Source organism: Poecilia reticulata, chromosome 18, assembly GCF_904066995.2.
Source record: "Poecilia reticulata chromosome 18, P_reticulata-male-v2, whole genome shotgun sequence".
In the NCBI taxonomy this organism is placed as follows: Eukaryota; Metazoa; Chordata; class Actinopteri; order Cyprinodontiformes; family Poeciliidae; genus Poecilia; species Poecilia reticulata.
The window spans coordinates 27,923,009-27,938,742 of NC_088847.1; the positions used below are offsets into that span (position 1 = coordinate 27,923,009).

Here is a 15,734-nt window from a genome sequence, read left to right on the forward strand (position 1 = left end):
TATATTAAAATCACTAAGTGGGTGAGAGGGAAAATGAAGCGAAGGGAGAAGATGTATAACTGCAAAAGGTTCACTAGACTAGAATTTGCTTCAAACAAAGCAGCAAAAGTCAATATTAAAACAAATCATTGCATTTTGTTTTGAGCTGCATTTACAAATAAAAAATTTTAAAAATGAGGAAAACAATAAATCAGTGTCATCTTTATGTTATTCACATCCCCAACTTAACGGTTTGTTTGTGGTTCCTGTAAGAAATCCAGGGAGATTCTGAAGATATAAAAAAATAAACAGAGAAAGTAAAACTATTGATGATGCAAGTATTTAATCGTTTGTTCATTTGTTTTGAAAAGTGATCTAGAAATTATAATTTCTAGAATAAAGACATAATGTAAAACTGACATTGTGGATGTCATAATAATGATGCAGATCAATACTATTAAGTTTTTATGTTAAAATTTATTCAGTTTTATGACAAAATAAATTGAGATTTCTCAACGGCCTTAGTGCAAAAGTTGAAACAAAGCTGAGAAAATGAAGTAAAAACCAGACAGTAGTTTGTTTAATTGATTAAAAATCTTATATCTTTTATTTCGTGTGTACCAAGATATTAGCAAGAGAAACTAGTCCAAAAGTATTTGTTGGTATTTTTGTGTTTTGCAGTGTAATCACTTTGATCAGCTCTGGACTCACTACAGATCTGAAAGGCTCGTGTGACATCATACATGTTTAGATCTGCTGCAATTAAACTGCTTTAAATGTTAGTTTCTACACTTTTACCAACAGAGGACAGCTAACTGCTAGTTGATTTGAAAAATATCACTGACAACGTAATACATCATGTTACTGGAAGAGATTCTGGTTCAGTTCATATTCCACTTTGTTTGAATGAATTCAGTTGGATTTGAACTTTGATACCAGAAACAGGAAACCTGAGAGAATCACTGGTGAGACGACAGTCACTCTGAGTCCATCTGAGTTTATGAAGAGATCTGTGGAAACCCACTGATATAAACAAACGGTCCCTGAATGCATCATGCCTTTAGAGCAGGTCACGTCTGGAATCCCACTGATATAAACAAACGGTCCCTGAATGCATCACGCCTTTAGAGCAGGTCACGTCTGGAATCCCAGTGATGTAAACAAACGGTCCCTGAATGCATCACGCCTTTAGAGCAGGTCACGTCTGGAATCCCAGTGATGTAAACAAACGGTCCCTGAATGCATCACGCCTTTAGAGCAGGTCACGTCTGGAATCCCAGTGATGTAAACAAACGGTCCCTGAATGCATCACGCCTTTAGAGCAGGTCACGTCTGGAATCCCAGTGATGTAAACAAACGGTCCCTGAATGCATCACGCCTTTAGAGCAGGTCACGTCTGGAATCCCAGTGATGTAAACAAACGGTCCCTGAATGCATCACGCCTTTAGAGCAGGTCACGTCTGGAATCCCACTGATGTAAACAAACGGTCCCTGAATGCATCACGCCTTTAGAGCAGGTCACGTCTGGAATCCCAGTGATGTAAACAAACGGTCCCTGAATGCATCATGCCTTTAGAGCAGGTCATGTCTGGAATCCCAGTGATGTAAACAAACGGTCCCTGAACGCATCACGCCTTTAGAGCAGGTCACGTCTGATGTGGCTTAGAAGGCATTTTTTAACCAAAGTTCAGTTCCCTTCATTCCATCACATAACCAGTCAGACAGCATTTGGTTGACATTCGTAAAACAGGAAGAACATGACAATGTTCAAAACAGAGACGTGTCCATCACCACATTATAGCAAGAGAAAAGCAGCAGACAAGGAACAACATGAACAAAGAAATCTGAAACATTTCAAACTTCCCTTCATGGCAATTTATGGTCAACAGTAGGAAAATAATAAATACTCAAGAACAAAACATCATTTTTTGCAGCTCTACAAAACAATTTCTGTAGTGGAAAACATTAATGTAATGTTTTCAGTCATTGTGAACAGAGAGCGTTTTAGTCAGCAGCAGAACATCCAGCGGAGCAGCAAACGATGCTGAACGTTCAAACGTCTCCATGAGGATCAGAACCAGAAACTCTTCACTGGATCAGGCCAAACTGGGTCGGTTTGATCCCTGCTGCAGTGATTCTAGACCAGCTGAGATCGTTACTGGTGTCTCTCCTCTCACTGTCCTTTCATCTGGAGAGGCTGAAGGTTTGATCTGTTCTCATTTCTTCAGTTTTTGTGAAGTTCAGTCAGACCTTGATCTGTTTTCAGACTCAACTTCATGAGACAAAGGAAAAAGAAGAGCTTCTCTTCAGGCGTTTCCTCTTCCTGGAGAAAATCCAGATCGTTTTCTCATGTTTATCAGTCAGTCAGTGAGATCCTGCAGAGCCTGTGAGCTGCTTCATGAAGAACCTTCAGGAGAACAAAAGAAAAAGTTCAGAGTCAAAGAGCATTTTATCAGAGCATCACCATAGTGTGGTAACATCCTGAGACTCACCAGGTTTCATTGATACGTCTCAGACTGATTGACTCAACCCGCTCCGTCTCCACGGTTTTCATGACGCAGGTCACATCTGGAAACCCAGTGATATGAACAAACGGTCCCTGAATGCATCATGGCTTTAGAGCAGGTCACATCTGGAAACCCACTGATATGAACAAACGGTCCCTGAATGCATCATGGCTTTAGAGCAGGTCACATCTGGAAACCCACTGATATGAACAAACGGTCCCTGAATGCATCATGGCTTTAGAGCAGGTCACATCTGGAAACCCACTGATATGAACAAACGGTCCCTGAATGCATCATGGCTTTAGAGCAGGTCACATCTGGAAACCCACTGATATGAACAAACGGTCCCTGAATGCATCATGGCTTTAGAGCAGGTCACATCTGGAAACCCACTGATATGAACAAACGGTCCCTGAATGCATCATGGCTTTAGAGCAGGTCACGTCTGGAATCCCAGTGATGTAAACAAACGGTCCCTGAATGCATCATGGCTTTAGAGCAGGTCACATCTGACGTGGTTTAGATTCAGACTGAAGTTCGATTTTCTTCATAGAAGACATTTTTAACCAAAGTTCAGTTGCCTTCATTCTAGCTCATCATGAACCAGGCAGACAGCATTCTTTTGACATTAGCTGTGTCCAAAGTCAGGTCTTCCAAACAAAGTAATGCTGCGGTCCGCCTGGTTAAACAGGAAGAACATGGCTGCGTTCAATGCAGAGGCGTGTCCATCACCATGGTAACACACATTTAATACACTTTAATACAAGGTGTATTAAAGTGAATGTGGAAATATATTCTCTTAAGCATAATTTATGTCTCTGTTTCTCTCTCCTTTTAAACATTCTAACATGTCAATACCTGTGGATGGTTTGAACTTAAGAGGTGGAAAGATCTAAGAGTTTCTACCATTAAAAAAGAAAAAAGGTGTTATAGTTTTACACAAAACAAATATCTGCAGTAGCTCATAATGTGCTGCACAGTAATGACACTGTTTAAAGTTTATAAAACTGGTTTCTCCAGCTGCATTCGACCGACTGAGTCATGACTTGTTATTGTAAGAGAAGAGCAGCAAACAAGAGACAACATGAAACAAAGAAATCTGAAACATTTCAAACTTCACTTTATTCTAATAAATAGCAGCAGAAAAATAAATATTCAAGTACAAAACATGATTTTGTGCAGATAAACATCAATGTAATGTTTTCAGTCATTGTGAACAGAGAGCGTTTTAGTCAGCAGCAGAACATCCAGCGGAGCAGCAAACGATGCTGAACGTTCAAACGTCTCCATGAGGATCAGAACCAGCAACACTTCACTCAACTTCAAACTCATCTTCATAAGACACAGAAAGAAGAAGAGCGTTTCCTTAGGCTTTATTCTCTAACTGGAGGAAAATCCAGGAAGAGGAATCTCATGTTTATCAGTCAGTCAGTGGGATCCTGCAGAGCCTGTGAGCTTCTTCATGAAGAACCTTCAGGAGAACAAAAGAAAAAGTCCAGAGTCAAACAAAGAGCCTTTTATCAGAGCATCACCTGCTGCATCACCATATGATCACTGATCAGTCAGACTCACCAGGTTTCATCGATTCGCCTCAGACTGATTGACTAAACTCCCTTCGTCTCCACGGTTTCCATGACGCTGAGGTTGATCAGGAATCAGAGTCTGGATGGAGTTCTGGTCCACATCAACACAGCTCTGCTCTGCAGCAAAGCATCCAAACTGAGAGGCCGAGGCTCTCAGGAGGTTCTGATAAAATCTGTAAGGTTTATTATTATTTATTAATCTGATGGTGATTATGAGAAAGAAGCTCTGATGTATTTTAATTATTTATGACTTACTTTGTGTTTGTGGAGCATTTTGTTCAGCTCAAGATGAAAAGTAAACTCAGAGAAATGATGAAGAGAATAACGGGGAAAAAAAGAAACATCCTGGACCGACGACCTGAAATAAAAGAAAAACATCAGAAAACACATAAATCCCAACAACAAGTTAAAACCTGGTTTATTATCAGAACCTGAAGCATCAGAGTTTGGACCTGCAGACTCACCGCTCCTCCTGGTTTCCTTCTGTGGCGTCGGACTGATGAGGTTTCTGTGACGAACCGTCATTATAGCAAAGTTTGGACCTGAAACAGAAACAGAAAGAAAAACAATTAAAACCTGAAGTTTGGACCATTTACTGACCAACAACTAATTGTTTTAGTTAGTAGCTAAAATGGTTTAACTGAAGTCCAGTCAGCTGGAGCTGAATCATCATGTATGAATTGTCTTCAAATCAACTTACTGATTTTTTGATACGCAAACAGCTTAAAACAAAAAACATATATAGACGTCTTAAAAAAACTAAACATATTTTAAAAATCCAATCATATTGAGTGCGTCATCAGCCTGGTTATCTTTCCAGTTTTATTTCACTTTTACAGCATTTAGACTTCAGAAACGGAGCAGAAACTCACCAGAGACGTTGAGTCGACATTCTGCAGACCCAAATCCATCTCCAGTTTTCACTTCACATCGATACAGACCAGAGTCTTCAGTCCTCAGTCTGGACACATGGAGTCTGATTCGTCCTTCTCTGAGGACGTCTTTGTCAATCTGGACTCGTCCTGAAAACTGATCATCCTGAGACTCTGGAATCTCAACACCTTCATGGACCCGATAGAGAACTAGTTCTTTATGAGGAACCAACAAGCTGCAGTAGATGAACAGTTCCCTGTAGGATCCCTGAGTCCTGGTGGTGAAGGTCCACTCCAGAGTGATGTTCTGGTTCTCCTCTGCCTCATATCTGCTCTGGGTCACATTCACTACAAATGTTGCTGCTGAGGAGACAGAGAGGAAAGAGAGGATCAGACACACTGAGACACCGTGTGTTGTAAACGTTCTCCGCAAATGGTTTGAAATTCTCTGCTTTGTCTTTTGATACCATAATAGCTCAAAAGCATTACAACAGAGACCCATTATGTAGAACATTTTATATCATGCTTCACTTCTAGTCTGTTAATGTAGGAGGAAATGCAACTTAATTTATGAGCCTGAAAATAGTTGCATTCGTCTTGTTGATATTAAACTTATAGCATTAGCTCAGAAAACAAGTGTCATTACATAGAAAAGGTGAAATCCCTTTCAGCTCTTTATTTCCCAAAATTAGCACAGGGATGCATGTTTTGGCAATATAGATTTCCAGCCTGCCACAATATGCATCCCCTCTCCATTCCCCTCAAATATTATCCTATCGATTTAAAACTTATACCAGCAGTTCTTGGAACTGCTATGATTATGTAGAAAAAGTTATTTCACTCTTAACTCTATTTCTCAAAGTTAGCACAGGGATGTGTTTTTGGGCAATATGGATTTCCAGCCTGCCAAAATATGCATCCCCTCTCTATTCCCCTCAAATATTATCCTATTGATTTAAAACTTAGACCAGCAGTTCTTGGAGCTACTCAGATTATGTAGGAAAAGTTATTTCGCCATTAACTCTTTAATTCTTCAAATTAGCAGAGGGATGCATTTTTGGGCAATATTTCCAGCCTGCCAAAATATGCATCCCCTCTCTATTCCCCTCAAATATTATCCTATTGATATAAAACTTATACCGGCAGTTCTTGGAGCTACGCTTATTGTGTAGAAAAAGTTATTTCACCCTTAACACTTTAATTCTTCAAATTATCACAGGGATGCATTTTTGGGCAATATTTCCAGCCTGCCAAAATATGCATCCCCTCCCTCTCTATTCCCCTCAAATATTATCTTATTGATATAAAACTTATACCAGCAGTTCATGGAACTACTCAGATTATGTAGGAAAAGTTATTTCACTCTTAACTACAATAATATTTAAGGAGAATAGAGAGGGGATGCATATTTTGGCAGGCTGGAAATTCATATTGCCCAAAAACGCATCCCTGTGCTAACTTGGAGAAATAGAGTTAAGAGTTAAATAACTTTTCCTACATAATCTGAGTAGTTCCATGAAAGGTTGTTATAAGTTTTAAATCACTACAATAATATTTGAAGGGAATAGAGAGGGGATGCATATTTTGGCAGGCAGGAAATTTTGCCCAAAAATGCATCCCTGTGATAATTTGAAGAATTAAAGTGTTACGGGTGAAATAACTTTTTCTACACAATAAGCGTAGCTCCAAAAACTGCTGGTATACGTTTTATATCGATAGGATAATATTTGAGGGGTATAGAGAGGGGATGCATATTGTGGCAGGCTCAAAATCTATATTGCCAAAACATGCATCCCTGTGCTAATTGGGGGAAATAAAGAGCTGAAAGGATTTAATCTCTTCTACGTAATGACACTTGTTCTCTGAGCTAATGCTATAAGTTTCATATCAACAAGACGGATGCAAATATTTTCAGGCTCATAAATTAAGTTGCATTTCCTCCTACATTAACAGACTAGAAGTGAAGCATGATATAAAACCCGTATTTATTTCTAGTAATTTGCGAAATAAAACCCACCGTATTAGGGATTACATGGTTAAGAAACGTGATAATGTTACAAATATCTTTAAATTTTCCTTATCGGTCATATTTTTGTCCGTTTTCTCGTCAATATGCGAGAGCTTAGAGCGATGCGCGCTCCCGCGACAGGGGATGCAAATTTAGGCAGGCGTGCGTTTCTGGGCATAACACCATCTCATCTCTCTAGCTGTGTGCGATGCGCGCTCCCGACACAGGGGGAACAGATTTTCACAGAGGAACAGAATATCGCACAAGACTTGCCAGAAAGTCTAAAAACAGCTGAGTTCAGTTAATCGTTCGCTGATTAACTGAACTCATTCATTCAGTTAATGAATGAACTCATTCACGAGTTCACCAACTGTTTCATTTAAAGTTTAAATGAAAACGCTTCCTGGTTGCTTAGTAACAGATTAACGTAAATTGAGGAGGAAAAAAATCAGATTTTATTTCATTTTTAAGCCATATGTCCTTCCATACTTCCCCCCACAATGACTCAGCGCTATTTCTGCTATTATTGCTGATTAATGTCACAGTCATGCGAGTCAATGAAGGTTTGTGACCGCAGTGAAGTTAGTTTCAAGTTGGATATTCGAGCTCCGCGGAGTAAGCTGCGTTTAGCTCAAGTTTGATCCGATTTATGAACCCTAATATGGGCCAGCTGTTCTCCACCGCTCCCGTCGGATCAACCTTGAGCTAAATGTCGGTTACTTTGCGGAGCTCGGGCTGGTGTTACGTCAATCCGCGTTTCCCCATCAGATACAGTTCCCCTTGTTTTACAGTGGGGGAACGGTATCTGATGGGTAATATTGAGCATTAAAATGCATTGCCCTGTTTATATATATATATACATTTATAATAATTATAATATATGTGACATATATTTATCATTACTATTATTTATTATTATTATTATTACTATTCGTTTCCTCCAGCTCCGAGGAGGGGGTCAGCGGGGGGTTCAAAGTTCACCAGAACCGCTGGCGGACTGTTCAGGCGACTGTTTCTACCTGTCGCCTGAAGGTTTGATCTCATTTGAGACAAAGGGGGGGGGGGATATATTTATTTGTGTTATATATTTATAACACAAATATATTTAAAGAAATGTGGTACTTCAGAGATCATTTTATTGCAAAAAATATTCAGCAGTAGAAAAAATAAATATTCAAGTCAGAAACGTTTATGGCTTCATGTTTAATTTATTAATAAGGTTTTTTTCAGCCAATACTGAGAATCATTTAATATCAAAGTGTTTTAAGTGTCTAAGTAACAAAATAAGTTTCATTTTTTAAAAATCCACATAATCCAGGGGGATTAAAATCCCCAGAGTTTAACAGCATTTCTCTAAAAACGTCACTTCTCCAGGAACGACGTGAAAATAAACTACAGTCCATCATGTGACCACAGCAGGTCAACAAGGAAAACAACTCAGACTTTCATCTTTTCACATTGATGGATTTGTTTTAGTGTTTAGTGCAGACATTAAAATACAGACGACAAAAGAAGTGCAAATAATATGTTACTGCATTAATGAAAAAAGTTCTACATCACACTTGTTTTCTCCACACACACATTTAAAACATTTCCTAACATTTCACAGCCTGATCTGCTCTGCAGGTCTCCTGTAACAAATATTCAAGGTTCATGTTTCAAAGATGCAACATTTGCTCAGACAGCAGGATCCAAAATAAATTAAATACATCAAAATGATGATACCAGATCAAACATGGAGACGTTAAACAGAAATAAAGTGCAATAAATTAAAATCAATCTTAGAAAATTAGCTTCAGTTCACAGTACAAAGTCGAGCTTCTCTTCTCGTCTAAAATCACATATTTTCCTCTTCCTGTAGAAAACACGTACTCCACACGCTTCTGAGGGCCGGACGGCCTCAGGTCCGGTCGGGACCACTCCACCGTCTTCCCCACGGCGTTCCACTCAGGATCCACCCGACACGGGAGGATGACATCATCTCCAGGAGCAGCTACGATTGGCTGAGAGGAACCAATTAGATGGAGGCCACCTGGAGACAACTGAAGAGACCACTGTCATTCACATATTCTTTAAAAAAAAAAAAGAAGAAAAATTGAAGAATATTTCATCATGGCTGGGTGGCAAACTTCAGTGGAGGAAAAAACCCACAGACAGAAACACAATCCATCTGTGGAGGGTTGGGTTTCCACCAGGTTTCTGCCAGAATGTCACATTTATCATTTTATTATTTATAAAGTACCTGAAGGCATCATCATAGTACAAGTGAAACTGCTGAAATCAAATTAAAATGTTAAAATGTTGAACAATGAAACCAATATTAATATTTAACATGAGACGGGATTTTATTCTAATTTAAATCACCGTTTGGAACCAAACTTAAAGCTCTATAGAAATGTGAGACTTACACTAGTGAAATATGACATCAGCTTTTAATGGAAACTGCTGATTTACTGCTGGATAAAACTAAAATCCTATTAATGTGAAAAACACAAGAGTTATTAAACTATAAAAACATATAATTCAGCTACACTTACAAACAATTTATTTATTTTCTAAACTCAGTCTTCTGAACTTGACGTTTATCACCGCAGAAACAGTTATTATTATTATTATTATTATTATTATTATTGTTGTTGTTGAGCTCAGACTGAGCAGCAGCAGAAACTCACCGTGAACCAGAGTCCAGCACAGACAGAAGGTAAAAATCCACGAAGAAAACATCAGCGAACAGGAAGATGTCCAGACGAGACTGGATGAAGTCAGGAATCATTAAGCTCCATTTGCTCTCACCTGAATCAACAACTAAAGCTTCGCTTTAAATTTGGACATTTTTTCTGAGCCAAAATCCCAAGTTTTCTACACATTTGATCAATTTAGAAAGTGATTGAGTTTTTGACATTTACATTTCTGTAAAATCTGGATTTTTTTTTCCCCAAACGTTTCCATTGTCCAGATGGAGGCCACCTGGAGACACAGAGAAGATTTTAAAACATTTCTGATCACGAAACTAAAGTAAAACCTGAAACTTCTCAGTGTTTGGGTGACAAATTTCCCCAAGAGTGGAAATCCCCACAGACAGAAACACAATCCACCTGTGGAGGTTTGGGTTTCCACCAGGAAGTTTGTATCATGAGCAGCTGTTTGGGAAACTTGCCAGAATGTCACATTTATCATTTCACCCAAACGAAAGCAAACAAGTGGAGAAAATAAAATATTACTGTGTGGTTTCTGACGGCCATCAGGAATCATTAAGCTCTATTTACTCTCACCTGAATCAACAACTGATGATTTTAATTATTTTATCATTTAAATAATGACAGATAAGGACAGATTTTAACTCTGTTCTCCATTAGCTTCCCCTCTAGAGCTTCGCTTTAAATTTGGACATTTTTTCTGAGCCAAAATCCCAAGTTTTCTACACATTTGATCAATTTAGAAAGTGATTGAGTTTTTGACATTTACATTTCTGTAAAATCTGGATTTTTTTTCTCCAAACGTTTCCATTGTTCAGTGTGACGTCAGCACAACCAGAACTGTTGTATAGCTTTTTTATTCTTTTTTACAAGAATGAAGAAATAATTAAAAAACACTTTATTGATCCCAAGGGAAAACTAAATGTTGTAAATAATTAATTGAATTTCTTGAAGGAGTTATTAAAGATTGTGATGGATCCTGGAAGGAAAGATTTCTTGTTACGATTTATATTACAGTAAATCTGAAGAAGCCATAATGTAAAAAAAATAAAAAAATAAATACAGTTGTCAAAATACGAGAATAAAGTCACATGACAATAAAGTCGAAATAATAAAATGAAGTCTTAATATTACCAAAATAAAATGGTAATATTTTATTAGAACTCCCAACAAGACGTTCTGGTAAAACTTGCATTGTAATTCTGCTAATATTAAATCTATATTCTCATAATTAGAGAATAATTCTTGTAACCAGACTCTAACACTTTGTGGTGCAACTCATGATGGATGATTGGAATAAAAGCCACTTGCTGAAAATATTTTCTGTCATTTTCAATTCCTTAAAAAAAAAAAAGAAAAGAGAGAGAGAGCAAGAAAAATGTTAATATTGAATCTGGTATGAACAAAAAAATAGATATTTCATTTTATTTTTTATTTAAGATATGATGTCACGCCTACTTTTCATCATGACTAAGCTCTATATCCATCTGTTATTGCTGATGTCACATTTCGGTCATGTGAGTTAATGAGTCAATGTGGTGGGAACCTGCTGACTCACCGTGTGTCAAATATCAAGAGTAAACATTTAATAGAAAGCATCACTTACAAATAAAATAATAATTATTATCGGAGGGCTGCACAGTGGCGCAGTTGGTAGAGCTGTTGCCTTGCAGCAAGAAGGTTCTGGGTTCGATTCCCGGCCCCGGTCTTTCTGCATGGAGTTTGCATGTTCTCCCTGTGCATGGTGGGTTTTCTCCAGGTACTCCGGTTTCCTCCCACAGTCCAAAAACATGACTGTCAGGTTAATTGGTCTCTCTAAATTGTCCCTTGGTCTGAGTGTGTGTGTGCATGGTTGTGTGTCTCTGTGTTGCCCTGCGACAAACGGGCGACCTGTCCAGGTGACAAATGCCTCTCACCCGGAACGTTAGCTGGAGAGGCACCAGCAACCCTCCTGACCCCACTGAGGGACAAGGGTGAAACAAAATGGATGGATTATTATCGGACAACCAGCAGATACGTTTTAATATCAATGAACAGCTTTTTTCCCCCCCTTTTTAATGTCTTTTTAATCTATTTAACAAAGTTTAATAATTTAGATTCAGATTTGAAGACTATTTTATTCAACCAACGTGAAACAATTTGAATTGTCCCAGGAAGCAGCGGTGCATGACGGTCGACGAACACTGTACGTTTGATTTACGTCTAATAATATAAGTACAAACAGCAGAATGAGGTCAGAGGAAAACAAAGACACAAATAAGTTACTTAAGAATAAAACAGAGACGGACAGACAGTTTTCATCGTTCCCTGTTTAAAGAAACAATGAATGACTTCACCAGCTGTTTCATTCAAAGTTTGAATGAAAACGCTTCCTGGTTGCTTAGTAACAGTTTAACGTCAGTTGAGGAGAAAAGCAGCAGCGCTTACCTTTAACAGGCGTCCAGAACAAAAACAAGAAGATAAAAGTCCAAAATCCTGGACGGCTGAAGAAAATCTCACAGAGACCAACTGCTGACATTACTAGAGACATGTTGTCACCGCCTGTTTGGTACGGAACGTGTCCTGAACTGCGACGGAACCAACTGTGTGTTATATATGAGCCACACATGGGCGGAGCCACAGACATGGGCGGAGCCACAGACATGTGTGGGAGCTACGTCTTACGTCATGGAACAGCGCATGGAGGACACACCTTGGAGACCATAGACATAGACATAATATAGTTGTATTATTGTATTATGTCTATGTTGGAGACAAACTAAATATTATTGAATCCATTTAAAAAGAAATAATCGCTTCCAGAATAAATTAATCACAAAGTACGTCAGACCTCACACATAATTAATAAGGCAAACATTTAATCTGTCCCAATTTTATAATCACATCCTTCAACTATCCTCTGCTCAAAGATTCATTATTTTCACGTGAATAATTAGCAATACCAAGAATCCTGATTTCATTTTATTCATATCAACATTTGAAACCTTATAACAAATTGAATTCATATCTGTTGAAACAACCAGGTAAAATGAAAAATGAAAGCCAATAATATTTATTAAAACATCATTTGTTTTAAAAAACATTTGTGGAGGCAAGATAAATACTGATTTACCAGAATGGAGCTGAAATAAGTATATTTAAATGAGTAAAGTTCAGCTTTCCTAATTAAATGAACAGACTGCTTACCTGTCCTGTTTCCTCCCTCTTAACTTCTTAACTCTGGTATAGTATGGAAGCCTGGAAGTTTTTAGTTTTGAAACATTAAACAATTCATTCATTGACAATTATATTATTTTCTCTATTATGCGTAAGAACATGGATATAAAGAGCATTTTTCATCCAACTTCTTCTGTTTCTTACCACAAAGTAAGATGGATAAATACAACCATGAACCGTTTAGTTTCCTATAAACTGATGTAACGCAGCTGGACTGGAGAACAAGACATGAAAACAAAATATTATCACAAACACAAAGACGAAGGCTGGATCGCCATTGGCTGGCCAAGAAGCCAATCATATAGCAGCAGCCAATCACAGCCTGGATATTCCGGGACTTCCTGATGTAGCAGCACCGAACAGAACTGAGAGCGAAACTGAGTTTTTATTAGATTCAGGTTGTTCAAGAAGCTCAGTGAAGCTTTTCTGCTGCACAGCTGTCTGTAGAGTTTAATATTATTTAGCAGGTTATTATTGCTAAAGCAAAGTTCAATTGTATCAGTTAATTTATTACATGATGTTGCAGGTTTACATGTGGAAAGAAGATAATGTTAGGTTTATGAAGATCTTTATCTTAGGTAATTGTATTGTTCATTTTCCTACCTATTGTGGGTTGAACTGTTTCTACACTGTTACATTTTTGTCTGATGTTTTTTCCTCTATTCCCTTTAGAAATTCTTTATAAATGTCTTTTTAAACTTTAATAGAGGTTTGGGGGGAAAACAAGAAAAAACCCAAAAGCAAAGAAACAAAGAAACACAACATATTGCTAATCTTTTTTTAGCATGGAAACCGTAACCAAAACTTTAGATAAAAACTTAGAATAATATCTTAAGTTTTAGTGAAAATAACTAAACACACTATTCTCTGTTTTGGTTGGTATTAGCCAATCAAAACAGAGTGACGTCACAGAGGCGTTTCCCTGTTGCTGCAGGGAGAGACCTACTTCCTTATCTGTGGCTTCAGTCGGTGTGTTAAAGCGTTAAGAAAAGGTGAGATCTGATCAATTGTTTCTAGAATATTGTTCGGGGCTTCCAGACAGATTCAGGAGGAAAGTTTTTATCAATTTTAATTAACAACAGACCTGAGCTGTTTTTATTTGTTTATTATGACTTTAAGAACGTAAAGTTTTACTCTTCTTCCCGTGAAGGCGATTTAAATGTCATTTAAAGTGCAAAAACCAGATCATGTCAGACAGGAGTCAAGGTGAGTCGTAATAAGTCACCTGCACACGTATGAAAAATAACTTTCTCTCCAATATATGAGGATTTATTAACAAAATACTTCAGTCAACAAACCTTTTAATCAGGCAAACAAAATCTAAGCTACTGAAAAGTAGGGAGGAGAATAATAAAAAGTAATAAACCATGAAAAAAAATCATAAAAACAAAGAAACCAAGGTTTGTTTTGAGAGTTGGTAATGAGGCCATGCTAGTTTTAAAGCTAGGAAAGAACAAGTGGTTGGTGTTTAAACATCCAGTTCACAAAGCAGAACAGAAAATCAACAGTTTTTTAATAAAATAATGATTCAGAAATAATTTGCTGAATAAGAAACATTGAACTACCATTTCGGACAGGTGATTAATAATGTTGTGTTAGCCGGTCAGTAGCTGATTGATCGGAGTGACGGACTACCAAGATGGCGGCGCTGCCATCAGTTTAAAGTCAGTCCAGATATATTTTTGGGCTGATTATTGATAAAATGAAGGAAAACCAGAAATAAAACAAAACAAGCTCACATTACTGAACCATCACTTTTAAACCACTGATTGAAAACGAAGTTTAAAGTAAAACCCAAAACAAATTCAGCAGAATTTCGGCCCGGCGGCCTAATTCAGTCTCACACTCTGGTGTCTGGTTGAAACATCTGGTTGGACTGGTACACGTGTCAGACACAGAGCTGTGGTTTCAACGCTGCGCTCCTCAAGCCAGCAGAAGGAAAACCACTTCATGATCAGTCGGCCCCTCGTCTCTTAGAGCCTTTAACTCAGATCGTATCAGCAGCAGCTCAGGCAGCTGCTGGTTTCAGGCCGTTAGCCTGATGGATGGATGGATGGATGGATGGATGGATGGATGGATGGATGGATGGATGGATGGATGGATGGATGGATGGATGGATGGATGGATGGATGGATGGATGGATGGATGGATGGATGGATGGATGGATGGATGGATGGATGGATGGATGGATGGATGGATGGATGGATGGATGGATGGATGGATGGATGGATGGATGGATGGATGGATGGATGGATGGATGGATGGATGGATGGATCCACGAACAGCAGAGCAACCGTTACCATGGAGACAGAGTTTCTCCAGAGATTCACTCTTTTACTCATCCAGGTCAAGATGTTCACCTGCTAAACGCAGCCTGAGGAGAGCAGCAGGAGAAGAAGAGCTGGTTTCATCGCTATGATGTCATAGTGATTCCAGCTGTGACAACAACGAGAAAACAGATTATTAAAGTTAACAGATTAATAAAATTAACAGATTATTAAAATTAACAGATTATTACTGTTTTATTCAGCCCGTGTTTCATCCCGTGGGTTTTGGCTTAGAATGAGGAAAAACGTATTTTATTTGGAATGACTTAATTGTAACATTTTTCTTACTCTTTGCTTATTATAAGATTTCTTCTGCTTGGTGTTTTATTTCTTGTCTTAATATTTTTGTGTTTCTTAATGTTTTCCACCTTTCTTGTCCAGTTAATTTGACAGTTTTATAAATAATTTGACGGTTTCCTCAAAAACCTGAGCAGAGTTAAAAGCTGCCATGTCACTTTGTAATGAAGCAGGAAGTTATGAAAAGGAGCCACAGCCAAACATTGAACACATTCTGATGGAGATCATTTTCATTGGGTCCATATTTCT

General features: G+C 38.1%; 1 protein-coding gene and 2 long non-coding RNA genes across 3 annotated transcripts; all 3 read right to left on the reverse strand.

Annotated features, from left to right (window-relative positions):
- Positions 1-1,822: 1,822 nt before the first annotated feature.
- Positions 1,823-2,538, reverse strand: LOC145548730 (uncharacterized). The gene is made up of 2 exons (XR_014084735.1): positions 2,472-2,538; positions 1,823-2,386 (listed from the first exon to the last, which is right to left on the reverse strand). It is a non-coding gene; the product is annotated as an uncharacterized LOC145548730 (long non-coding RNA).
- A 1,138-nt stretch (positions 2,539-3,676) lies between these two features.
- Positions 3,677-12,304, reverse strand: LOC103480862 (uncharacterized). The gene is made up of 6 exons (XM_008436064.3): positions 12,073-12,304; positions 4,942-5,304; positions 4,534-4,611; positions 4,325-4,427; positions 4,059-4,242; positions 3,677-3,957 (listed from the first exon to the last, which is right to left on the reverse strand). Exons 1-4 carry the CDS (start codon positions 12,287-12,289, stop codon positions 4,348-4,350), a joined length of 738 nt encoding a protein of 245 aa, XP_008434286.2. The 5' UTR covers positions 12,290-12,304; the 3' UTR covers positions 3,677-3,957; positions 4,059-4,242; positions 4,325-4,347.
- LOC103480861 (uncharacterized) lies at positions 8,393-10,269 on the reverse strand. Its single transcript, XR_014084734.1, has 2 exons — positions 10,222-10,269; positions 8,393-9,742 (listed from the first exon to the last, which is right to left on the reverse strand). It is a non-coding gene; the product is annotated as an uncharacterized LOC103480861 (long non-coding RNA).
- Positions 12,305-15,734: the final 3,430 nt, after the last annotated feature.

Bases quoted from the DNA above. Each gene is read 5' to 3' on its own strand.
- LOC103480862 (XM_008436064.3), bottom strand. From the start codon at position 12,289: ATGTCTGTGGCTCCGCCCATGTCTGTGGCTCCGCCCATGTGTGGCTCA. The intron at 4,612-4,941 runs GTGAGTTTCTGC...TTTCTGTTTCAG, and splicing joins ATGTCGACTCAACGTCTCTG to GTCCAAACTTTGCTATAATG. The intron at 4,428-4,533 runs GTGAGTCTGCAG...CTTTTATTTCAG, and splicing joins GAAGGAAACCAGGAGGAGCG to GTCGTCGGTCCAGGATGTTT.